This window comes from Phaethon aethereus, assembly GCF_964289735.1.
Source record: "Phaethon aethereus genome assembly, chromosome: 1".
Lineage (NCBI taxonomy): Eukaryota > Metazoa > Chordata > Aves > Phaethontiformes > Phaethontidae > Phaethon > Phaethon aethereus.
The window spans coordinates 28,574,587-28,592,917 of record NC_138575.1 but is presented as its reverse complement, the minus strand read 5'-3'; the positions used below and the strand labels follow the sequence as shown (position 1 = coordinate 28,592,917).

The 18,331-nt window shown below is 41.1% G+C and overlaps 1 protein-coding gene across 1 annotated transcript in view; it reads left to right on the top strand.

The window, feature by feature from the left end:
* Positions 1–18,331, top strand: part of ST7 (suppression of tumorigenicity 7) — a gene marked incomplete at its 3' end in the record, with an annotated part of 156,923 nt that overhangs the window by 67,913 nt on the left and 70,679 nt on the right. Inside the window, exon 2 of the mRNA XM_082001783.1 lies at positions 16,246–16,328. Coding sequence (XP_081857909.1) covers positions 16,246–16,328 — 83 coding nt within the window. The remainder of the gene's footprint in view (positions 1–16,245; positions 16,329–18,331) is intronic.

Below are 18,331 nucleotides of genomic sequence, written 5' to 3'. Positions count from 1 at the left end.
TGAAAGCGGAGTTCGGTCGTGCAGAGGCAGCACTGCCCCGAAGCGAAAGGGACGGGCAGCCCTCCACGAGCCCCCGTGCCTTGACCACAGAGGCGGTACAGAAATCAATTGCGGACTTTATTCTTGCAATAGAGCTGTGGCAGTGGCACCTTTTCCTTTTCTTTAACAGGTTTATTTTCCTTCGAGGTTCAAGTTACTTTTCATTCTTCCTTTAAATGTCATAAGTGACTGTATCTCCTGATCATGCCCCCTTCTCCTTCAAATCTGTTTGTCCATCAACTGCTTCCTTGGACTTTCTTCCCTTCTTTTCAGCTGAGCTACAGAGAAATCTAATTTTAGGAAAAGCTTTGCAAAATGATTTACTGAGAAAAAAAATACATTGTTGCGTGTCAGCCGGGACTTCGACCAGAGTTTTTGCCCATCAGCATTTGTTATGCATTTGGCCCATCGTTGTTTACCATGCAATTAGATTATATAAGGAATAGTGGCAATTTCTGCTGGACTCTTCAGAAATGGGTGCTGTTCTTTGCTCCCAGCAGAAGAGACATAAACAGAAGTTTTGCACTCTGGTTCCTTCTCCCTTCTGAGGCCATTCCCAATGCAGATGGGATGGGATAGGAGGATAGATCTACTCTGCTTTTTTAAAATGACATTGCAAATTGTAACTAAATTGAGCTAGATGACAGCCAGAATGAATAATTTACGAGTCGAAGAGGAAGGAGCTGCAATGGACACAAGCAAGGGGATGCTCATCACAGAAATGAAAGCAAAAGAGGCCTTAGAACTGCTGCGGAGTGAAAGAAAGTAAAAATGGCCTTGTGAGCTGGAAGCTGGTGTGTTAGGGAAATGAACTGACAAACCGCAGGTGTGCCCTAAAGAGATGGAGGCACAAATAATTCAGTCCTTTGGAGCCATGCGACCACATCAGCTAATCTGGTGTATGAAGAGCACTTTGGTTTCCACTGATGCTGGCCTCAAGCAAAAAATCTTAATGAGCCCATCTGCTAGCAGAGCCTCTCTGCTTTCCCTGTCAGCTCTGTGGAGTGCTCCTGGTGATAAACATTTCAAAGAAAGGGAGTATAACCATGGTGAAGAAATTTCTGTCTGCTCAGAGCAAACCAGAGGAAGAAACAGTGGTCTACACAGAAAGAAAATGATACGATTAATGATTGTCAGCAAAGAATCGCAGGCTTGTTTCATTTTATTTCTTGATTTTGCTTTCTTTTTTCTGTGTATTCGATCTTATTGGCCAGGATTTGGCAGAAATTGCTTGGCTCCATATGAAATAAGTGTGAAACTGCAGGATAAAAATTCTGTTTCCTCTTTGCAGCCCAGCTGAAGGCAAGCTTGGCTCTGTGTGTCGGGGAGGTTCTCTAGTCCCTGAGAACATCCTGGGCCACTTCATTGAAGAGGCCTCTCCTTAACCCCTCCTCAGGGGCTTGTTTTCAAATAGCCAGGCAGCTCACTGGAAATCAGAAGGCTGTGCTTTAATTATTCATTTGAATTTCTGTGCTACATGTTTACTTGTAATTTTTCCTCAGTGATGCTTATCTAGCATTGCTGCCTCTGTAGTATTCGCCTGCATTTCCCAAAACTTCAATACGGGAAAAATGTCTGCGGCATTTTGTGGCACTCAGTTCCCTTGACTTAACATTGATGCAGTCGGCATTTTCTCGCAGCATTGACAGCAGTGGGCCTGGCAGATGGGGCAGAGCGCGCTTTGTTTTTCTAAATAATGTCCTCATGCCTTCCTTTTTTGCTTTGCCTCATAGGAGTAATCAAGCATAGGATTAAAAATGTTCCCTTATTTTGAAAACCAGGAAGAGCAATATACTTAAAATCTCAGCAAAAACCACTACAAGTCATCTGCCTCGCGGATTTCTAGCTCTGGTTTGAGACTAACTAATCTCGGAAGGATTTACCTATTTGGCAGTATTAAATTAACTTGGGAAAACTGACAATATTAAATTAACTTGGGAAAACTCCTACAGAAAAAAGACAGCTTTAGGGAAAGGATAATGACTCTGTGGCATTTAGCTAATTATCCAAGCGAGTGTACTTCATGAGCAACGAACCTGGAGTAGTTTCCTCAGGAGTCTGACTCCTCAGCAAAAGGAAACCACCACTTCGGAGAAGTCTAAAAACCTATTATAATATTTCCAATTCAAGAGGTGCATTTTCCTCACAAAGCCACGTTCATAACTCCTGGGTTAAAGACGACTGGATTTATTTATTTAATCTACAAATTAAATGTCTTCAGGGCAAAGAGCTAGGGTCTGGGTTTTGAAAAACAGATTTTTTTTTAGTGTTATGCTTCACTGGGAAAATTGTGAATGCTTTTGGGAAAGGGTAAATGCAATATTTCTTTATTGATGCATTCATGCAGAAATAAACAAATCTTGCCCCACTGCATGTCAGCCAAATATGTTTTTTAATACGGCTACAAAATGGTAACATCTCTTGATACCACGTCAAGCTCACAGACCCATTGGCATCTCCTGCCTTTGGCTTCTGCTGCTGTTATCAGCTCTGGGCTTGGCTTTGCTGGCAAGCTGTAGCATGTGCTTGGGCGTCACGCAGTTTCCTTCAGGCAGCAGTGCCTTAACAGGCTCAGATGGTTTTCCTTAATTCCCCTGACTGATGATGTTTCCTATTTTCAAAGTTTGGGATCTTTCTGCTCAGTGGCAGCTCTTCACCATGTGAAATATTAATTGCGTAATATAAAAAAGAGCTTTTCAAGGGACCCATTCCTCATGCTGCAGGAGTTCAGAGGAACCTCCTTTGAGGAGCTATTTTTCTTTTTTAAAAGTAACAAAGAAAATAGGGAGATGGTGGCCAGATGCAGGGAGACACAAACCCAACACAGTAGGTTCTATGTAGTCTTCACTTTTTCTACTGTAGGGAGTTTTTAAGGCTGCGAAGCTGTGTTAGTTTTTTGTCCCAATTACCTTTGCATACCCTCTCATGCTCTACTTCATTTTCCAACCCTTTTATGTAATGAAAGCAGGGAAGTCCTCTTCATGAGCCACCATGGCTCAGACTACCGTGCTGTCCTGGGACAGGCTGAACCGTGATCAGGTCTGCTGGAAAGCACTAAATGAAATACCTTTCTTTGGACATGATGGACTGTTTTCTGTAATGGCTTTTTGGTTGGGAGGATGACAGTACCAGAAACAGCCCTTGGCGAAGGCCAGGACGGTTCACGTTGTTGGTGTCTTGGGAAGGTGCTACATGTAAGTGAAGAAAGCAACTGTCGGGCTACAAATGAGTGCAAAAATGTCTTCTGCTTCTGCACACAAAATGTTACTTAGGTCTCTTCCCAAAGCACAGGCAGGGAACCCAAGCCCCAAAACACTGCATTGAAAGACTCGCAGGCAAGCCAGCCATGAAGCTGGGAGCAGAAGCCAAACTATTGCAAATTCCATGTTGCTCTCGTATTATATATCCCTAAGTGCATCTCTCTAATGGGCACTTCTAGCCAGAAAGTCAGCTCCCCTTCTCTCAGTGGTATTTTGTGCTTTGAATAATGAGCATTAAGGGTTTTGTTGGTCATTTAAATGCCACAATTCCAAGCACTTAAACACACTTAGCAGGTTCCAGATCTCTCTGTTTCTGAGCCAAGTGGCATTTTGAAAAGCATTAAGTTAAGTAGTCCTCCACAGTAATTTTGCGTTCCCTCTTTGAGCTTTCTGTACCAGAGCGCGCTTTGAATGTATCGCTGTATTGATTTTGGTATTCTGCCATTCTCAAAGTTTTCTTCTGGATTTTTCTGCTGAAGCAGTTGCTCATTCAGATGTGTGTGTTGAGAGGGGAATCAGCTCCATGTGTCGCACGCTTAGAGATCACTTTCCTGTTGCGCTTCCCTAAGGGCCAGGTGGGAAGCTAGTCCCTAACCATGTGTGTAGGGAAACCTGGGAGTAGATGTGAGGTCCTCTGGTTGCTGAATCTTTTTTGCTGATGTTCCCTGACCCCAAAATTCCAGAAAGTTCTGCTACTGCATTAAGAGAAAACGTGGCAGGTTTTAGCTTCAGAGACAATTTTTCCAGGGTGGTCTGAGTGGGTAATTTTAAAGAACAGCAGAAAAAAATCCCCATGCAGTGATTATCATCATTAACCACCAGTCTCTGAGGATTAGCATAGCCATGGTTACTAGTCCTAGGTATTCTAATGTGAACAGAAAAGGAACAAGCAGATGCAAGAAACCCACAGCATTTTGACAGACTGTTTTTGCAGCATGGCCTTCTCTGGTCCCTGGGTGCTGTGGTGAAGTAGTGTTCAGTCGTGTTCGGAAACGAGTACAGGCAATGATCTCCGGGTTTGCTCAGTGCTCAGGCCTTACCACCCCTTGGAGAATGGAAAGCCAAGCTCCTGAGGTTACTCTCACCTCGGTGACTCACTGCCTGCCTGACCAAACTTTCAAAACCTGTTTCTAATTGCAGACATTCGATTTGAGCCACCTTGGCCTGATTTTTGAGGAACTCAGAGTTCCCATAGGTCAAGTCAGAGTCAAGGGGGGAACTTACAAAGAGGATCGTCAGTCATTACCTGCCTGTTTTGAGACCCCGATCTGCAGGATGCAGGGGAAGGGAAGGGAAGGGCAGCGCTGCTGACCGGCCGTGCTGCTGGCATGCCCTCCCTTTAGCTCAGCGTCTTTCATTACAGGGAGGTGCACAAAAACCAGTGCAAAAACCAAGACATAGCCTGTTAATCACAAAGAGAAATACTTTTTTTTTTTTTTTTTTAAAGCTGTTTTCTGCATCCTGGTATCTGCAATCAAGCTATCGTTTGATACAGCATGACTTGCAGAATATTTCCCTACAGTTGTTTACTGAAGTGTGGGGGTGCACTCTTCAGCTCCTTAATGTCCACCTGGAGAATTCAGACAGGTAAATGGGCATTTACTTTCAGAGGTTCCAGGCTGAACCTAAACATGGGAGCTCCCAGTCACAGCTTGGAATTTTCAAGTTGGAGCCAATACAGTTACCTGACTGGGTCAACAACCGGGCTGAGAATACGGGTTACAGTAAGTCCTGCGCAGGTGTTACTTCTCAGGCGAGTGTCTCGTCTACCAGGTGTGCTGCATTTGGGTAATCCAGTCTCACATTTTTCACTTCTCTCTCCACGCCGTTTGGCTTTAGAGGAAAAGAGATCTGACAGTAGGCGGTGAGTGACGCAGAGTGATGGGGTCGGCGCATTTGTGCAGAGTTTCCGAACGGCCTGACTGCTGCGGCACGTCAAGTGATAGCTCTGCACGGCGCTAACGCAGCCCCGCTGAGTTCTGCCTGCAAGTCCTGCCCCACTCCTCCCGTGGTCCCTCCTGCCTTCGTGAGGAGACCTGCCTCTGAGAAGATTCACTAATTTTAAACAGAAGAAAGGAAAATTAAGGAAGACACTGTTGAACAGAATGCTGTTTCACAGTTGCTTTCAGCCAGGTCAGCCACAGCTCCTGTTTGGAATTAAAACCGTCAAATATTCATTAAGAAAAATAGTGGGTGTCTTGTGCTGCCTTTTCTCCAGGGATTTAATCAAAGGCTAAATCAAATAATACCATTATTGGTAATGTTAATGAGGTAGTCTAAGTGGCATTTTATCTGTCTCCTCAAGAAACAAAACAAATTTTTAAACTATGGACAGTCCAGTTTTGTCTAGCGGACACACAAGACCTTTGGAGGAAATTGCACTGGAGAGAGACTCACTGCCCGTAGGGACAGGAGGACCACCCTGGCCACAAGGTGATTGTGTTTTAGAAGTCTAACTTCATGCTATACATCCAAAAGGCTGTGTGAGAGGGGTGCTCCCTCAGCCTCCGCTGCACCATTTGCTCTGCATTGGGTTGGAAATTCTCTCTCTGGAGCTCACTCTACTGAAAAACTTTATTATGGAAAATTCTCCCCCGAAGTTTGTCTCCTCATGTCCTGAACATAGATTGCAGTTCTGTCTACAGAGTTACCACAGAGCCTTTTCCATTTCAATAAGTTTTGGGTGTCCCAAGAGACTGGTAGACAATGGAAATTATACAGCACTTGTCAAACCTGCTTCTATGCTTTCTTTGAAATGCCCCAAAATGGAGGCAAAGAGGTAAAAGTTTTCTACTTAACTTGTCTTCTTTTCCATTTGGTACAATTACTGTGTGAGTCACTCAGCTTTAAGAAGGCTTTGAAGGGGAAATTTGATTATTAGATACATAAGAATAATGAATCACACTTGATGGAAAATGAATTTTTCCCTTCTTCTTGTGCCACATTACACAGACCATCAATTACTGGAAAAAACATCCCTGCCTCATATAGAAATTTATAATAGGTAGAGATTTCTCATAGGAGAAAAATGGCATGAACACCCTATTGATTTTCTAAGTAGGAAGGATAGATGAGTTTTCAGTGACAGGATAATGATATTAGCTATTGTAGATACTCCAGGGAGTTTTCATGAGGTTGCTGGCTCTAATTATGAAAATGTTTTCCAGTCCCCCCTATTCCAAGAAGCACCTTGCAATTTCTTGTATGCGAAGAGACCAGCATCTTAGAGACTCTCAAAATAGACGTGCTACATAGAGTGAGGCTATCAAGGTTAGAACAGAAACATCTGGAATAGAATATTTCTCCAGAACTAAAAAAAAAAAAAAGGTATCTGAAAAATAGTCACAATTTTAGTCAAGATGCAAATTTCAGCCATATTTTCTGGTTTTTTTGCATTGGCAAGACAGTTTTTTTGGATGAACAAAACATGATGATCCTCGTCTTTGTATACCTATGAATGCAACACACGTGCAAGGATGGAAAACATAGTGCTGCTCATATCTGTAGTTTAGTGCTCATACCAAATCCTGCCTGGCACAAAAAGAGTCTGCAGGGCAGCTGAGGGTGCTTTGTTGCCTCTTTTTGTCTTAGCATGGGAATAGCTCCTCCGAGAGAGGTTCCCGGATAATGGGAACCCATGGGATATTTTCTCTTTTGTGGAACAGCAGAAGCTGGTGGTGAAAACTCGTTGCATGATTTGTCTCTCTAGAGTAGATTAGCCTTTGTTATCTGTGGCATTGGAATTAATCACTGTGGCAAACTTTTAGTTTAGGGTATTCTTTAGACAGCTAATGAACCAAAATCAAAAAGACTTAATGGAGCTGTTACCTCCCTGAGTGTTGCATGAAAGAAGAGTGCAAAACTTACCCTGTTCCGTTGAGAGAACTATGCTGATCTGGCACTTGGAACAAAAGCCATTAATTGTCTTAAATGACTCCAGATAATGAGGTTTAGTAATTGGCTTTTGTTTTAATACAGCTTTGAAAGGCTAAACCATATAAATCTGTGTAATGCCTCAGAATAAGCAACAGTTAAGGTAACAGGTAGGTTTGACTTCACAAGCAGTACCTGTCCAAACTGGGTAAAGCCATGTCAGTTCAGTTACATGAATGATTAATTGATGTTAAGAATAATTTTGAAATATGGATTTGTTTGAACACTTTGGGGTGCAGAGTGGAAAATAAGGTAATTTTGTTGCAGTGCTTAGGTATGTTTTTGCAATGAAATACATTACTATTGATTTTCAGTAAAGCCCAATTGCTGTGTGCCTTAAATTGACGACTTAAAAGTCTTAAAATCATCTACCTGATAAACTATGCAACAGCTGTACTCTGAAGAGCTCAGTATACTCCTGCTTTGAAGGAGTGTAGAAGGTAGAAGAAGGTAGTAAAGAAGGTAGAAGATGTCCATCCATGGTGATAGTCTGCAGTCATGTGAGAGGCCATCAGGGAATGAATCCTCATTTGACTGTAGCATCACATCAGGATTTTCCCTGCTTTCGTGTTGGGGCAATTGCTGATAGACACATATGGTGATATATGTGTTATTAGAAAGGGAAACCACAAGCTAACTGTGAAGGTGCCTTCTCCAATATCTGGACTGGTTCTGCCTACAAAGGCACCTTGTAGTATTGCACAGTGAAGGAAATCCCCCATCCATCACAAATCTGAGCGAGCGCTTCCTCATGCAGTGCAACACTGAAATAAATATTCAGACAAGGACTGATATGTTTCTTGAAACTTTAAAATCTGCAGGGGAGACGTGTATAATGACAGTGTTTCAAATCAATTTGCGAGCAACCTGATTTTAGAAGAATTGAGGTTGAAAGTGTTGCAAGAGAATTTGACTAAGAACAAAGCAACAACATGATTTTACACATCCGCATCTCTAAAAATCCAAATATTAGTATCTCTACTCAGTGCGTCATTGCTCATCCTTCACGCTTCGTTCTTACTTAGCCCAGTTCCTTCCTTCCACTTGTACATTATTAATACCAAGAGTCTGCTTTTAGCTTTAGGACACTGTAATGGTCATAAAGAAATGCACAGTAGTTCAATCCCTGGCAGCTGTGGGCTGTAAGGTCCCAGGAAATAGTTTCTCCCTGGTTTTCTTTTTCTTTAAATGGAAATGCTGTGGGGTTTGTTTTGGTTTTTAAAAATTTTTTTTTTTCCTCATAATATATTAGCAAATCTTGGTGTTAAAGCAGCATGCTCTACAATTAACAGGAGCTGTGTAATTAACTCATGTCACCACAGCACTGTGAAAGCAAGAGGAAATGTCACTGGTCCCTTGGCAGAGACAACTATATGGCAGCAAATTTGCATTATAATAGCTGCTTTCATAGGGGAAAGTTAATCTCTTTTTCTCCACACTTTTATTCTCCCCCAGTCCACAAGGTAGGGGGTTCATGAGCTCGGACAAATGGAATAGCAAAATACTGTGCTTGAGTCTGGCTATTCTTAGCCAGATATCTTGCTATCCTAAGGTTTCAGTATTTAAATTCACAAGAGAGAGTGTTTTTCTTGGGGTGGGTATAGTGCATCCTGTGCCTCTATGTTCAGCCTGTCTGTTCCTGAGGGAAAGTGTAGCCGCTGACTGTGGCAGGACATTCTGGGAATACGTAGCTGGGAATGGGAATCTTTAGTAGCATCTTGCGTTAAGTGCCTTAGTTTGTGAGACAAGGCTTTGGGGTGTATTTGATACTCAGGAATAATTTGTTGACAGTATCTCTTCCTAAATGACCAAAGCTGTTAATGTTGGCAGTCTTACTTCTCCCAGTGAAAAGATACTTCTGAATTGCAAACCATCTTTTGCTAAAGTAAAAATAGCCTTTATTTACATTCATGTTTCACGTGTCATTTCTTGTGTGTCTTTTTTGCTTTTGCTGTTCTTGTCTCTATCTTCTTTCTACACGTGTTAATTTTCATCACCGTTGCATTTTTTAATTTTCTTTTCACTCATCTCTGTATTATACTTGTCTATCTCTAATCTGGTTTTCTTTTCTTTTCCCTTCCCCAATTCACAGTAGTGTCTAAGTGGTTTTTTGTCTTCCAGATCTGGTTTCCTTGATTGACCTGTATGCCCTTCTGCCCTCAGTTCTGTGATGGCTCTTGTCTCTTATCAGTTATGTTTGCCTGTATAGTATTCTCAGTGGGGATGAGCAATCTTAATATCTAACAGGCTGAATAGTTAATGCACTCTGAAGGACATGGTGTATTTATCTAAGTCCCAAAAGCTCCAGAGCCAGCCCAGGCTAATTCCTGCTAGGACTGAGCCAGAATTTTGACCGATCCAATAACTTTAGGACATTAAAACGTGACTACAGATGGGGTGTTGAAAAGCAGGCCAGCACTGATCATTGTGTCACTTTGGTTTTCAGATATTTAATGCATTAAAATGTTGAGGAGAATGATTAAATTAAATTTGTTAGCAATCCTCAGGCAGGGTTGTTTGGGAAAAGATGGACTGAATTTGCTAAGATTCGTTTCAGTTTTCTGTGCTGGATGTAACTTGCTCAGTGGGTCACAAAGTGGAGAGAATGTGTATTGCCATCAACTGCAGCATTCAAAATTCTTTATTTTTCAGTTATAAGTAAATGAACTTGAATGCTTTTGACCTGGAACTAGTAACGTATTACTGCCTTCTGCTCACTCTTCTCTTTGGGCTGCCCTTTGTGGCTGAAAGCCTCTCCCATGATCCCTAACTTCCCTCCAGAACAGACCATCCCTACTCCCTTTTTATTGTAGTAAAGGTATTCTGTTGAAAGGGAAAACCTCCATTTAAGATGTGGAAACATGAAAGAGTGTGGTGAACTTCAGTCCAGAAAGTTTTATTTCACTAATTAGAAATATCTGTAAGGGCAGAACTTTGATTATGTGCAACTATGTAGTTAAGCGGAGTTCATTATTTATCTGAAGTAATAGGTAGCTTTTGGCACATCACCATTTTCTCTTACCTGGGCTCTGATCCAGCATTCGCTGAGAGCAACGGCCAACTTCACTGGCCATTAGCTTAGGCTCCAGTCGCCTGAACGTGACTCTCACTCAGCCTCATGCCTTTAGGACAGGAGTAGGTGGTTGAACAAAGTGAGTGGGCATCTGGATTTCCTTGTGCACAGCACAGAGACGCCAGGCTTTCAGCCTGGAATGGCCACGTGTTTGTTTCCAAGTGACAATTGTTTTCAAGTTTTGAAAACAGATCTACACAAAGGCCTTATAGAAGGAAGTTCCATAGCATTTGCAACAGGTAAAAATTAAACTCTGCAGCATTCTTAAATTTCTCCTTTGGTAATTTCCTCAAGAAGTCTGAAGAAGTTAAAAAAAATCTTGGTCGCTTCCCAGGAAAAGCCTGGTAAATGGTAAAAGATATTTTTTTTCTGAGACAATACCCCATGCTAGCTTTAAATCTGGTGGCGTTTGTATTTATATTGAGCTGGAGGCCATCGTAGTATATAATGCATAATTCAGCCTGTTTTCCCAAAAATGTATCATTAACATTCTTCTGAAGAATGGGTTGAGGGTTCAAAAAGGTCATGTATAAATAGTTCAATTAAAGTCAAGAGTATGCAGCGCTTTGTCCTCAGAGAGGGGAATGTTATACATTTATTAAAGGAAGTTTATGGAACTTTATTTTGCCCTCTTTGCTGGCAGTTTGGTAGAAGAGTTCTTCACTGCTGCAACAACTTGGAATCAAGGGGGCTGCATTAATCCGTGCTGAGGCCCCTGGGCAATAAGCCAGTCACTGCCCCATCCTCTGTGCCGTGTTTGAACACCAGCTTGAATGGACGGTTGCAGTGAAAGGAGACTGAATTGCTATGTCAAAGATCCCTCAACGATAGGTTTCCCAGCCTTTCGCCTGCCTAAAGGATTTGGGCTCTTGGCACTGGTGTTACAAGGATTCACATTGGTCTGCATACTAGGCAAATATTGTGGAGGGTGAAGACAGAAGGCACAGCAAAATTTCTTAGTGACACAGATGATATAGCCATGATGACTTGCGGACCAGTAATGCACAAGAAGGGCTCTGTGACTATAAGCTTTTCTGTGTTTTCTGGCTATTTGTTCTCATAAAAGTTACTACTGTATCCAGAAACCTTGTCTGACTTAGGAGCACAGAGATACTGGCACAAAAAGAGCCATGCCTTTATGTATATTTCAATATATTTGGATTGTTTGTGTTTGATCTTTAATGCTGGGTCTATAATGCGTCTTTTTATTTATACTGAGTTATTGATATATATTTCAATTTATCTGTCTTTTAAGAGAACATTCTGTTAGGGGCATTATTTTTCCTCTTAGAAGTGCCACAAATGATGCAGTCCTCTCTTTGCTTAATCTGTTTGTGCATGATTTATGTAACTGCTATTAAATTTTTATTTGCACCTTACTGTGCAAACTACATTGCCTCACTTTCAGAAGTAGGTAATGGGGCTGTAATTTTAGTAGATCCACATGTAGGAATAGTAGGTAGTTTGCAATGCTCCCTCCCCTAATGATCTTCTAATGTAATTAACTGATACAGCAGCACAATGATACTTGCAGCAGTTTAATCCCCAGTTTAACTTGGAGTAGTTTAACCTCCTACTCTGGTTCCTCACATGCTTGAAATCTGAATACCTCAAGTCCTTTAAGAAATTTGTAAAGCAACATAGTGCTTTATCACCTTGAGTGATATATTTTACACGGTTCGAGGATTTTGTCACTTGAAAAATATCTGGATCTTCCTCTCTTGTTTATTCCCATGCACAGAACCACGAGCATTGGCAATGAATAACATAAGTAACAGGAATGAAATGTCATCAGCTTACAAGAATAGTCTCTTCTGACTAGCCTTAACAGGGAATATTAGGTATTACTTGCGTGCTTTTTTAGCTTGCCATGAATTGAATTGGATGTAAATTCATCTCTCTGAGCGGGCACAGTTAACAATGAAATAACAGTCCTTCCCTAGCAATAATACAATAGGACGGAATGATTTGCCAATGTAATGTAGGCATCTTTGGAAATGTAAACAGTACTTTACTCTGGATGACTCAAGCATGATTAAGATGAAAGCAGTGGGGATGAGTATCTGTAAGACCAGGAGCCTCTCATAAGCAGACATGCTTGGCTTGTTTAGACAGCATTTATCGGTCACGCTGGTTTTCTTTAAAAAAAGAAAACAGGCTGTACTGTATTCCATCATCTCTAGTGACATACCTAAAATAAATCATTCATCATCAAAAGCCTGCAGAAATAATTGAGATTTAACAGTAATTCAAATGAGTAGGTACTGTAGGAACAGGCAAGTCTCTTTCTGTAGCTACTCCTTAGATACCCTTTTTAAGTCCTACCAAGTTACAGACAGACACGAGATGATACCCCAAGCTGAGTAACTGCACCATCTTCCCTTTGTGGTCAGAAATAATTAGGCATACAGTGGCATGTTGTGAATTCAGAAGAAAGGACATACAGTACCACCTTTCACTGGTGATTCTACTTGGCTTCTTTATTCTGCAATTATCTTCTGCCAGTATCTTCAACTCTCATTTCTCAGAAGTCTCTCTCTGCTCCTCAATCCTGCCATTTCATCAAAATGAGATAGAAAAGAAAAATACTGCTATCCAAAGTTAGGCAGATGGACATTTAGCATTATCTAATGGCTCTAGTTTATTGCAACACCCTGAAGGAAACCTGTATACATGACAGGATGTAGACACTGGATACGACAGTGATTTCTCCAGTGTCAGAATGCTGCCTGTAAAGAAATACTCCCTTTTGGATAATGATACATATCAGATAACCCAAAAGTAGGCTGATTTTTACTTTTGGGAATTAATATTATGAGAACTGGGCCTTGATGTAGTTTCCAGTGAAACAATGACTGAATTCTCATTGACTTAAGAATAAAAATAGTCTGACCACAGATCCTCTAGTGCTTAGTTAGTTACTGTTTTGGAGATATGTTTCTTATTAGAAAATGTTTGCTTTTGTTAATATTTATGGAGACAAAGGGACTGAGAGGGTAGTTAATAATTGGCAGAAGTTGATAGTTTTCATAATGCAACAGAAGATTCTTATGTTTAATGAGTGGGAAGAAGAATGGCGAAAGGATTAGGGAGATGCACTCCAGATAAGCAGCTCTGGTAGTTGAATGCAACTGTAGGAAATCTTCTGAGCTATTCCAGTTAGCTGGGAGTCTAGCCCATACAGACTAAAAGCATCCAGCATCGTACCTGTTCACCTTGCCAGTTCCCACGACTAAGCTGTAAAAGTGAAGAATTGTAGCAGCCTATAATAAAGGAGCACCAGGGTACAGGCAAGCAAAGAAGACAGCATTAACACCAATGCAAATGACAGATAAATAAAACCCTGTCTCCATTCGGATCTGAGGGTTTGCCTGTAAATCAGTATACAGTGCTTGTAAAAGAGTGGTGACAGAGAAGAGCTAACTGCATTTCTTAAAAGCCTCATTCATTCTGCTCCACTGATGAGCTCCATGGAGCTAATTTGTTGAGAGGGCTCTTCCAAATGGGGATGCATTTCCCAAAGAGAGTTTTATTGACAGCAGTCAGTAATGATGAGTATCTCATCACTGCTTAAGAAACTCTGTTCTCTTTGCAGCATTTCTTAGTGAAACAGGCAATAGGAATTTGAAGCAAATGGACTATATCCTTATTCAATGGATATCCTCATGTGGAATCTTCTAAAATACAGCAGGCTTAGGTGGCTTCACAACTTTGGAAATCAAATTTCCTCCAGGGTAATGGGAATTTTTTTCCAATTTAATAGGAACAATTCCAGCATTCCATGACCTGTGAAGCTGTGGTGGGAGAACAGAAGAGAAAGCACCTCTGTAAAGTCACCTGCTGCCTGATTTTTCATGTTATTGTTGGCACTGCAGCAGCACTGTGCTACATGGGGGACATGGACATCTATATCCCGTCATAGTGTGTTCTCTCTCAGGAATATCCTGACCTAAGCAGAGGAAGTAATTTCACTGGCAGTCTGAAATTTCCCCAGTGACACAGTTTGATTATGTCTCTGGCTTACGTTTGAATTCCAGAATGAGGAGTGTTTCTTCTAAAGGACTCATGGGTGGTTTGTAGAAGTCAAAGTTATTTCAGTCTCTCCATTCCTCTTCCTTCTTAGCAGGTACTGGGGCTGGAGAAAGCAGGGACTACTATTTCAGAGTCAGCTTGTATTAGACGTTAAAATAAAGAAAGAAAAAATGGGAACAGGAGAAAAAAAAAAGATGTGGTAAAATCCCAACTATTGAGCCAGAGCTGGCATAAATCAGTGTAGCTGTGTTGCACACAGTAGAATTTGGGATGTTATGCTGATTTACACTAGCTGAGAACCTGACATCCAACTCATTTGTGAAAGAAAATGTACAATTGAATTAAAAGCCACCAAACTGGTTCTTTATTGTATCAGCTTGGTGCTTAATGCCATTCCAGTGGAGCAGAAAATGACACTTCCATTTTAAGTTTATGGTTTTTTCAAGAAAAAAAATATAGAAAATATGCAGCCAAAACCCAAACAAAGCAGCAGAATTGCAGGGTTTCAATCTCTTTTAGTGATGCATTTCTGGAAAACCATTTTCTGTTTTACTGGTCATGGAAAATTAATCATATGTTTGATGATTTGTATCCCACTGTTGTTGTCTTCTCTTCATTTTTTGGCTCCATATTATTTAATTTCAGTAAGTGTAATTTCTAAAGGGAGCAGAATGAACTGAGGGCCTCCTAACTACGTATCCAGGTCTTTTATCTGCTTTTTTTAGTGACTGTTTGGTCGTCTGCTATAAGCCTTTTAAATTTACCTGCTAACTATTGTTGGTTCCCTCTTCAGTCATGGATGCATGTATGTATACAAGTATATATGCGTGTATATACATATATGTATATATGTACGAGAAATACTTTGGCAGTGGTTAAGGATGAGACCAGTAGGGTTTTTTTACAGAGATATTCTGACCCTTCAGGTAGTTTAATAGAGAATGTTTTCATTTGTGGAACATGGAGGTGATGGGAACTTGAGAGTTTTCTTTAAGTATCTAGAATTTAGTGGCAGGGCTCCAGTTCTCTCTAGTAGCTTCTGCAGAGTGATCCAAAACCTATAAAAAGATTATTTTATTCTCTTAAGGCCATAGGAATTTTCTGTGGGGGCCCGAGCATAACTTACCTGGTGATTCTCTCAGCAGCTTCCAAAATGTGGGGTGACTAGAAAAGCCCTTTGAATTTCCAGAAGCCTATACAGGTGGAATTGCCATTCCTCGAAGCTTGTCTGGCTTTGCTTCTGCCCTAGACTCCAGATAATCTGGACAGCTATCATGATTTTCACCACTAATTATGAGAAAGCCAGTTAGGTCTTTTCCTAATCTGTTTTATGCATTTATTCACTGTTGTCATATTGAGTGGTTCACCAACTTTAATGCAGTGGAATGAGTTAGGGAAATGCTGTTATCTCCTACTTTGTAAGTAAAGAACCAAGGTAGTAAGAAGTAAAATACCTAAAAATTTGTCCAGATAGTTTCACCAAGATCATACAGGACATTGAGACAATGTTGAATGCAGGACACTGAGATTGACCCCTAAGATTTCTAACTGAATTGGAGTAGCAAAGGCAGATAATAAAATGTCTTCCATATATGATGGGGAATCCCGAACTTGGTGTCAGTGGAGCACTGACTGGAATAGGAAAGACCCAAACTTGTGTGCAACTGTTCTCCAGTGCCTTGTGTTTGACTCTGTTGTGAAAACAAAATTCTGCATGTGGCAGTCTAATGCTCTGCTTTATCACATGTTAGGCAGATGGGACATGATGTTCCTTAAACTGTCTTTTTTATCAGAATTAAGGTAACAACATATCTGAAGTTCGAAAGCAGTTGGGAGGAGGAGGTGGGGACACATGTGGAGAACATGTCACGCTCTTATACTCATGGTTTCCTCTCTTTTCTTTTTCAGTGAGTATGTTTTTGAACACATTAACCCCCAAGTTCTATGTCGCCCTGACAGGCACTTCCTCATTAATCTCGGGACTTATTTTGGTAAGTACTAGATATATTAATATAACTTTACATTTCATTATCCAGAGTGGGATTTCAGGCTTTATCCAGATTAATAGTCTTTTTTTTTCTCCTTAAACTTGTATTTCTGCAGTACATAAAATTTGTATTTCCTTATTTGTACTTCTTTTTCAGGCGTGGAGGGGAGATGTTTCAGTGCTATGTGTTTTTGGAAAAAAAAAGTCTTGAAGCACAATGTGCCCCACTGAAAACACTACAGTAATTCATAACAAGTGTTTGCACGTTAAGTGTTTCCGTCAACAAGTACTACAGAAATAAAAAAGGCCAATAAAAAGAAGAGGAGGAGAGGTACCAATGATCTCTGCTTAGCATAGTCCTTTTAGAAAGTTACAGCAGGGCTTATTAGAGATGCAGTGAGCAGAGTATTAGCAATGAACCCACAGTTCTGGTGCCAAGATTCCAAGGGGTAATTATTTCGGATCTTCACTTCTAAAATCTTTCTCAATACATATCTGCCTATTTGCTTAAAGGTCTGAAGAGTATTCTTAAACCATTTAAAACCACCTCCTTCCATATGTAATCTCTGGAGGGCTTCATTGTGCAAATTGATGCAGTGGAGTGAATCATAATACCATCACAGTGCATGAGTCCAACGCAGAGCATTTGCTCTGGATATTATTCAGTGTTTTCATAGAAATAAATGGAGGTAAAAAAGCTAAGAATCTGCATCCTATACTTAGGGTATTATGCTTATACTGAGCTGTTCCATTTCCTTACTACTGAGAGTTGGCTTTCTACTTACACAAATGAATAGAATAGAATAGAATAGAATAGAATAGAATAGAATAGAATAGAATAGAATAGAATAGAATAGAATAGAATAGAATAGAATAGAATAGAATAGAATAGAATATTTCAGTTGGAAGGGACCTACGATGACCATCTAGTCCAACTGCCTGGCCACTTCAGGGCTGACCAAAAGCTAAAGCATATTATTAAGGGCACTGTCCAAATGCTTCTTAAACACTGACAGGCTTGGAGCATCGATCACTTCTCTAGGAAGCCCATTCCAGTGTTTGCCCACCCTCTCAGTAAAGAAATGCTTGCTAATGTCCAGTCTAAACCCCTTCTGGTGCAGCTTTGAACCATTCCCATAGGTCCTATCACTGGATACCAGGGAGAAGAGATCAGCACCTCCCTCTCCCCTTCCCCCCACAGGAGAAGGTTGTCTTTGTTTTAGTCTTGTTTGTTCAACCAGTCTTAGGTCCTTTGTCTAAAAAGAAGTTCTACACTTCTAGAATCTGCTGGATGCAAGCTACAGGCCCTCCCTCACCATGCCAACTAGGCATGTAATTGGAAGACCAATGAGACCAATTTTAGGAATGTAGTTATTGTAGTGGTAAGTTGAAAGGAAGAGACATGGCTAGGGGCTGGTTCACATCACCTCGGATCCACTGACCTCCGAGAAACCGGAAGGCAACTACAATCCTAACTAAACTCTTATCAGTTCGGTGTGGGAAATCCACACCTCTCGCTTCCACATTGCCTGTAGCTGATGTAGGCAAAGAAATGGCATCCTTGACTCCTGAATGCCTGTGAGACTCTCATCACTTAGATGGTTTCAGGTATAAAGTGTCAGGTGCACCACTGCTGTGCCTTGCTCTGGGGTTTCCTTGTAGCAGAAGGCAATCACTTAATGTCTGCACCTTGGGCATTCATCATCCTTGTTTAAGTTGAGCCCCAAAGCACAGGACAGAGCTCCAGAGACATCAGCAGATCTTTTCTAATATGAACAGGAGCCAGACCTGTAAGGCTTGGGTTCAGTTCAGCACAATTCACTCAAACGTGTGGGAGGAAAATACTGAATGTTACATTCAGTACTGTCACTCAGAAAGAAGAAACACTCAAAAGGCCAAGCTCCACCACCAAGATGAAAAGGAATGGGAGAAATACATGCGTTCCACAGGCACAATTCCGTATTTGTTGTTGGAGAGTGAAGACAGTGGGAGGAGGTGGCGAGAAAA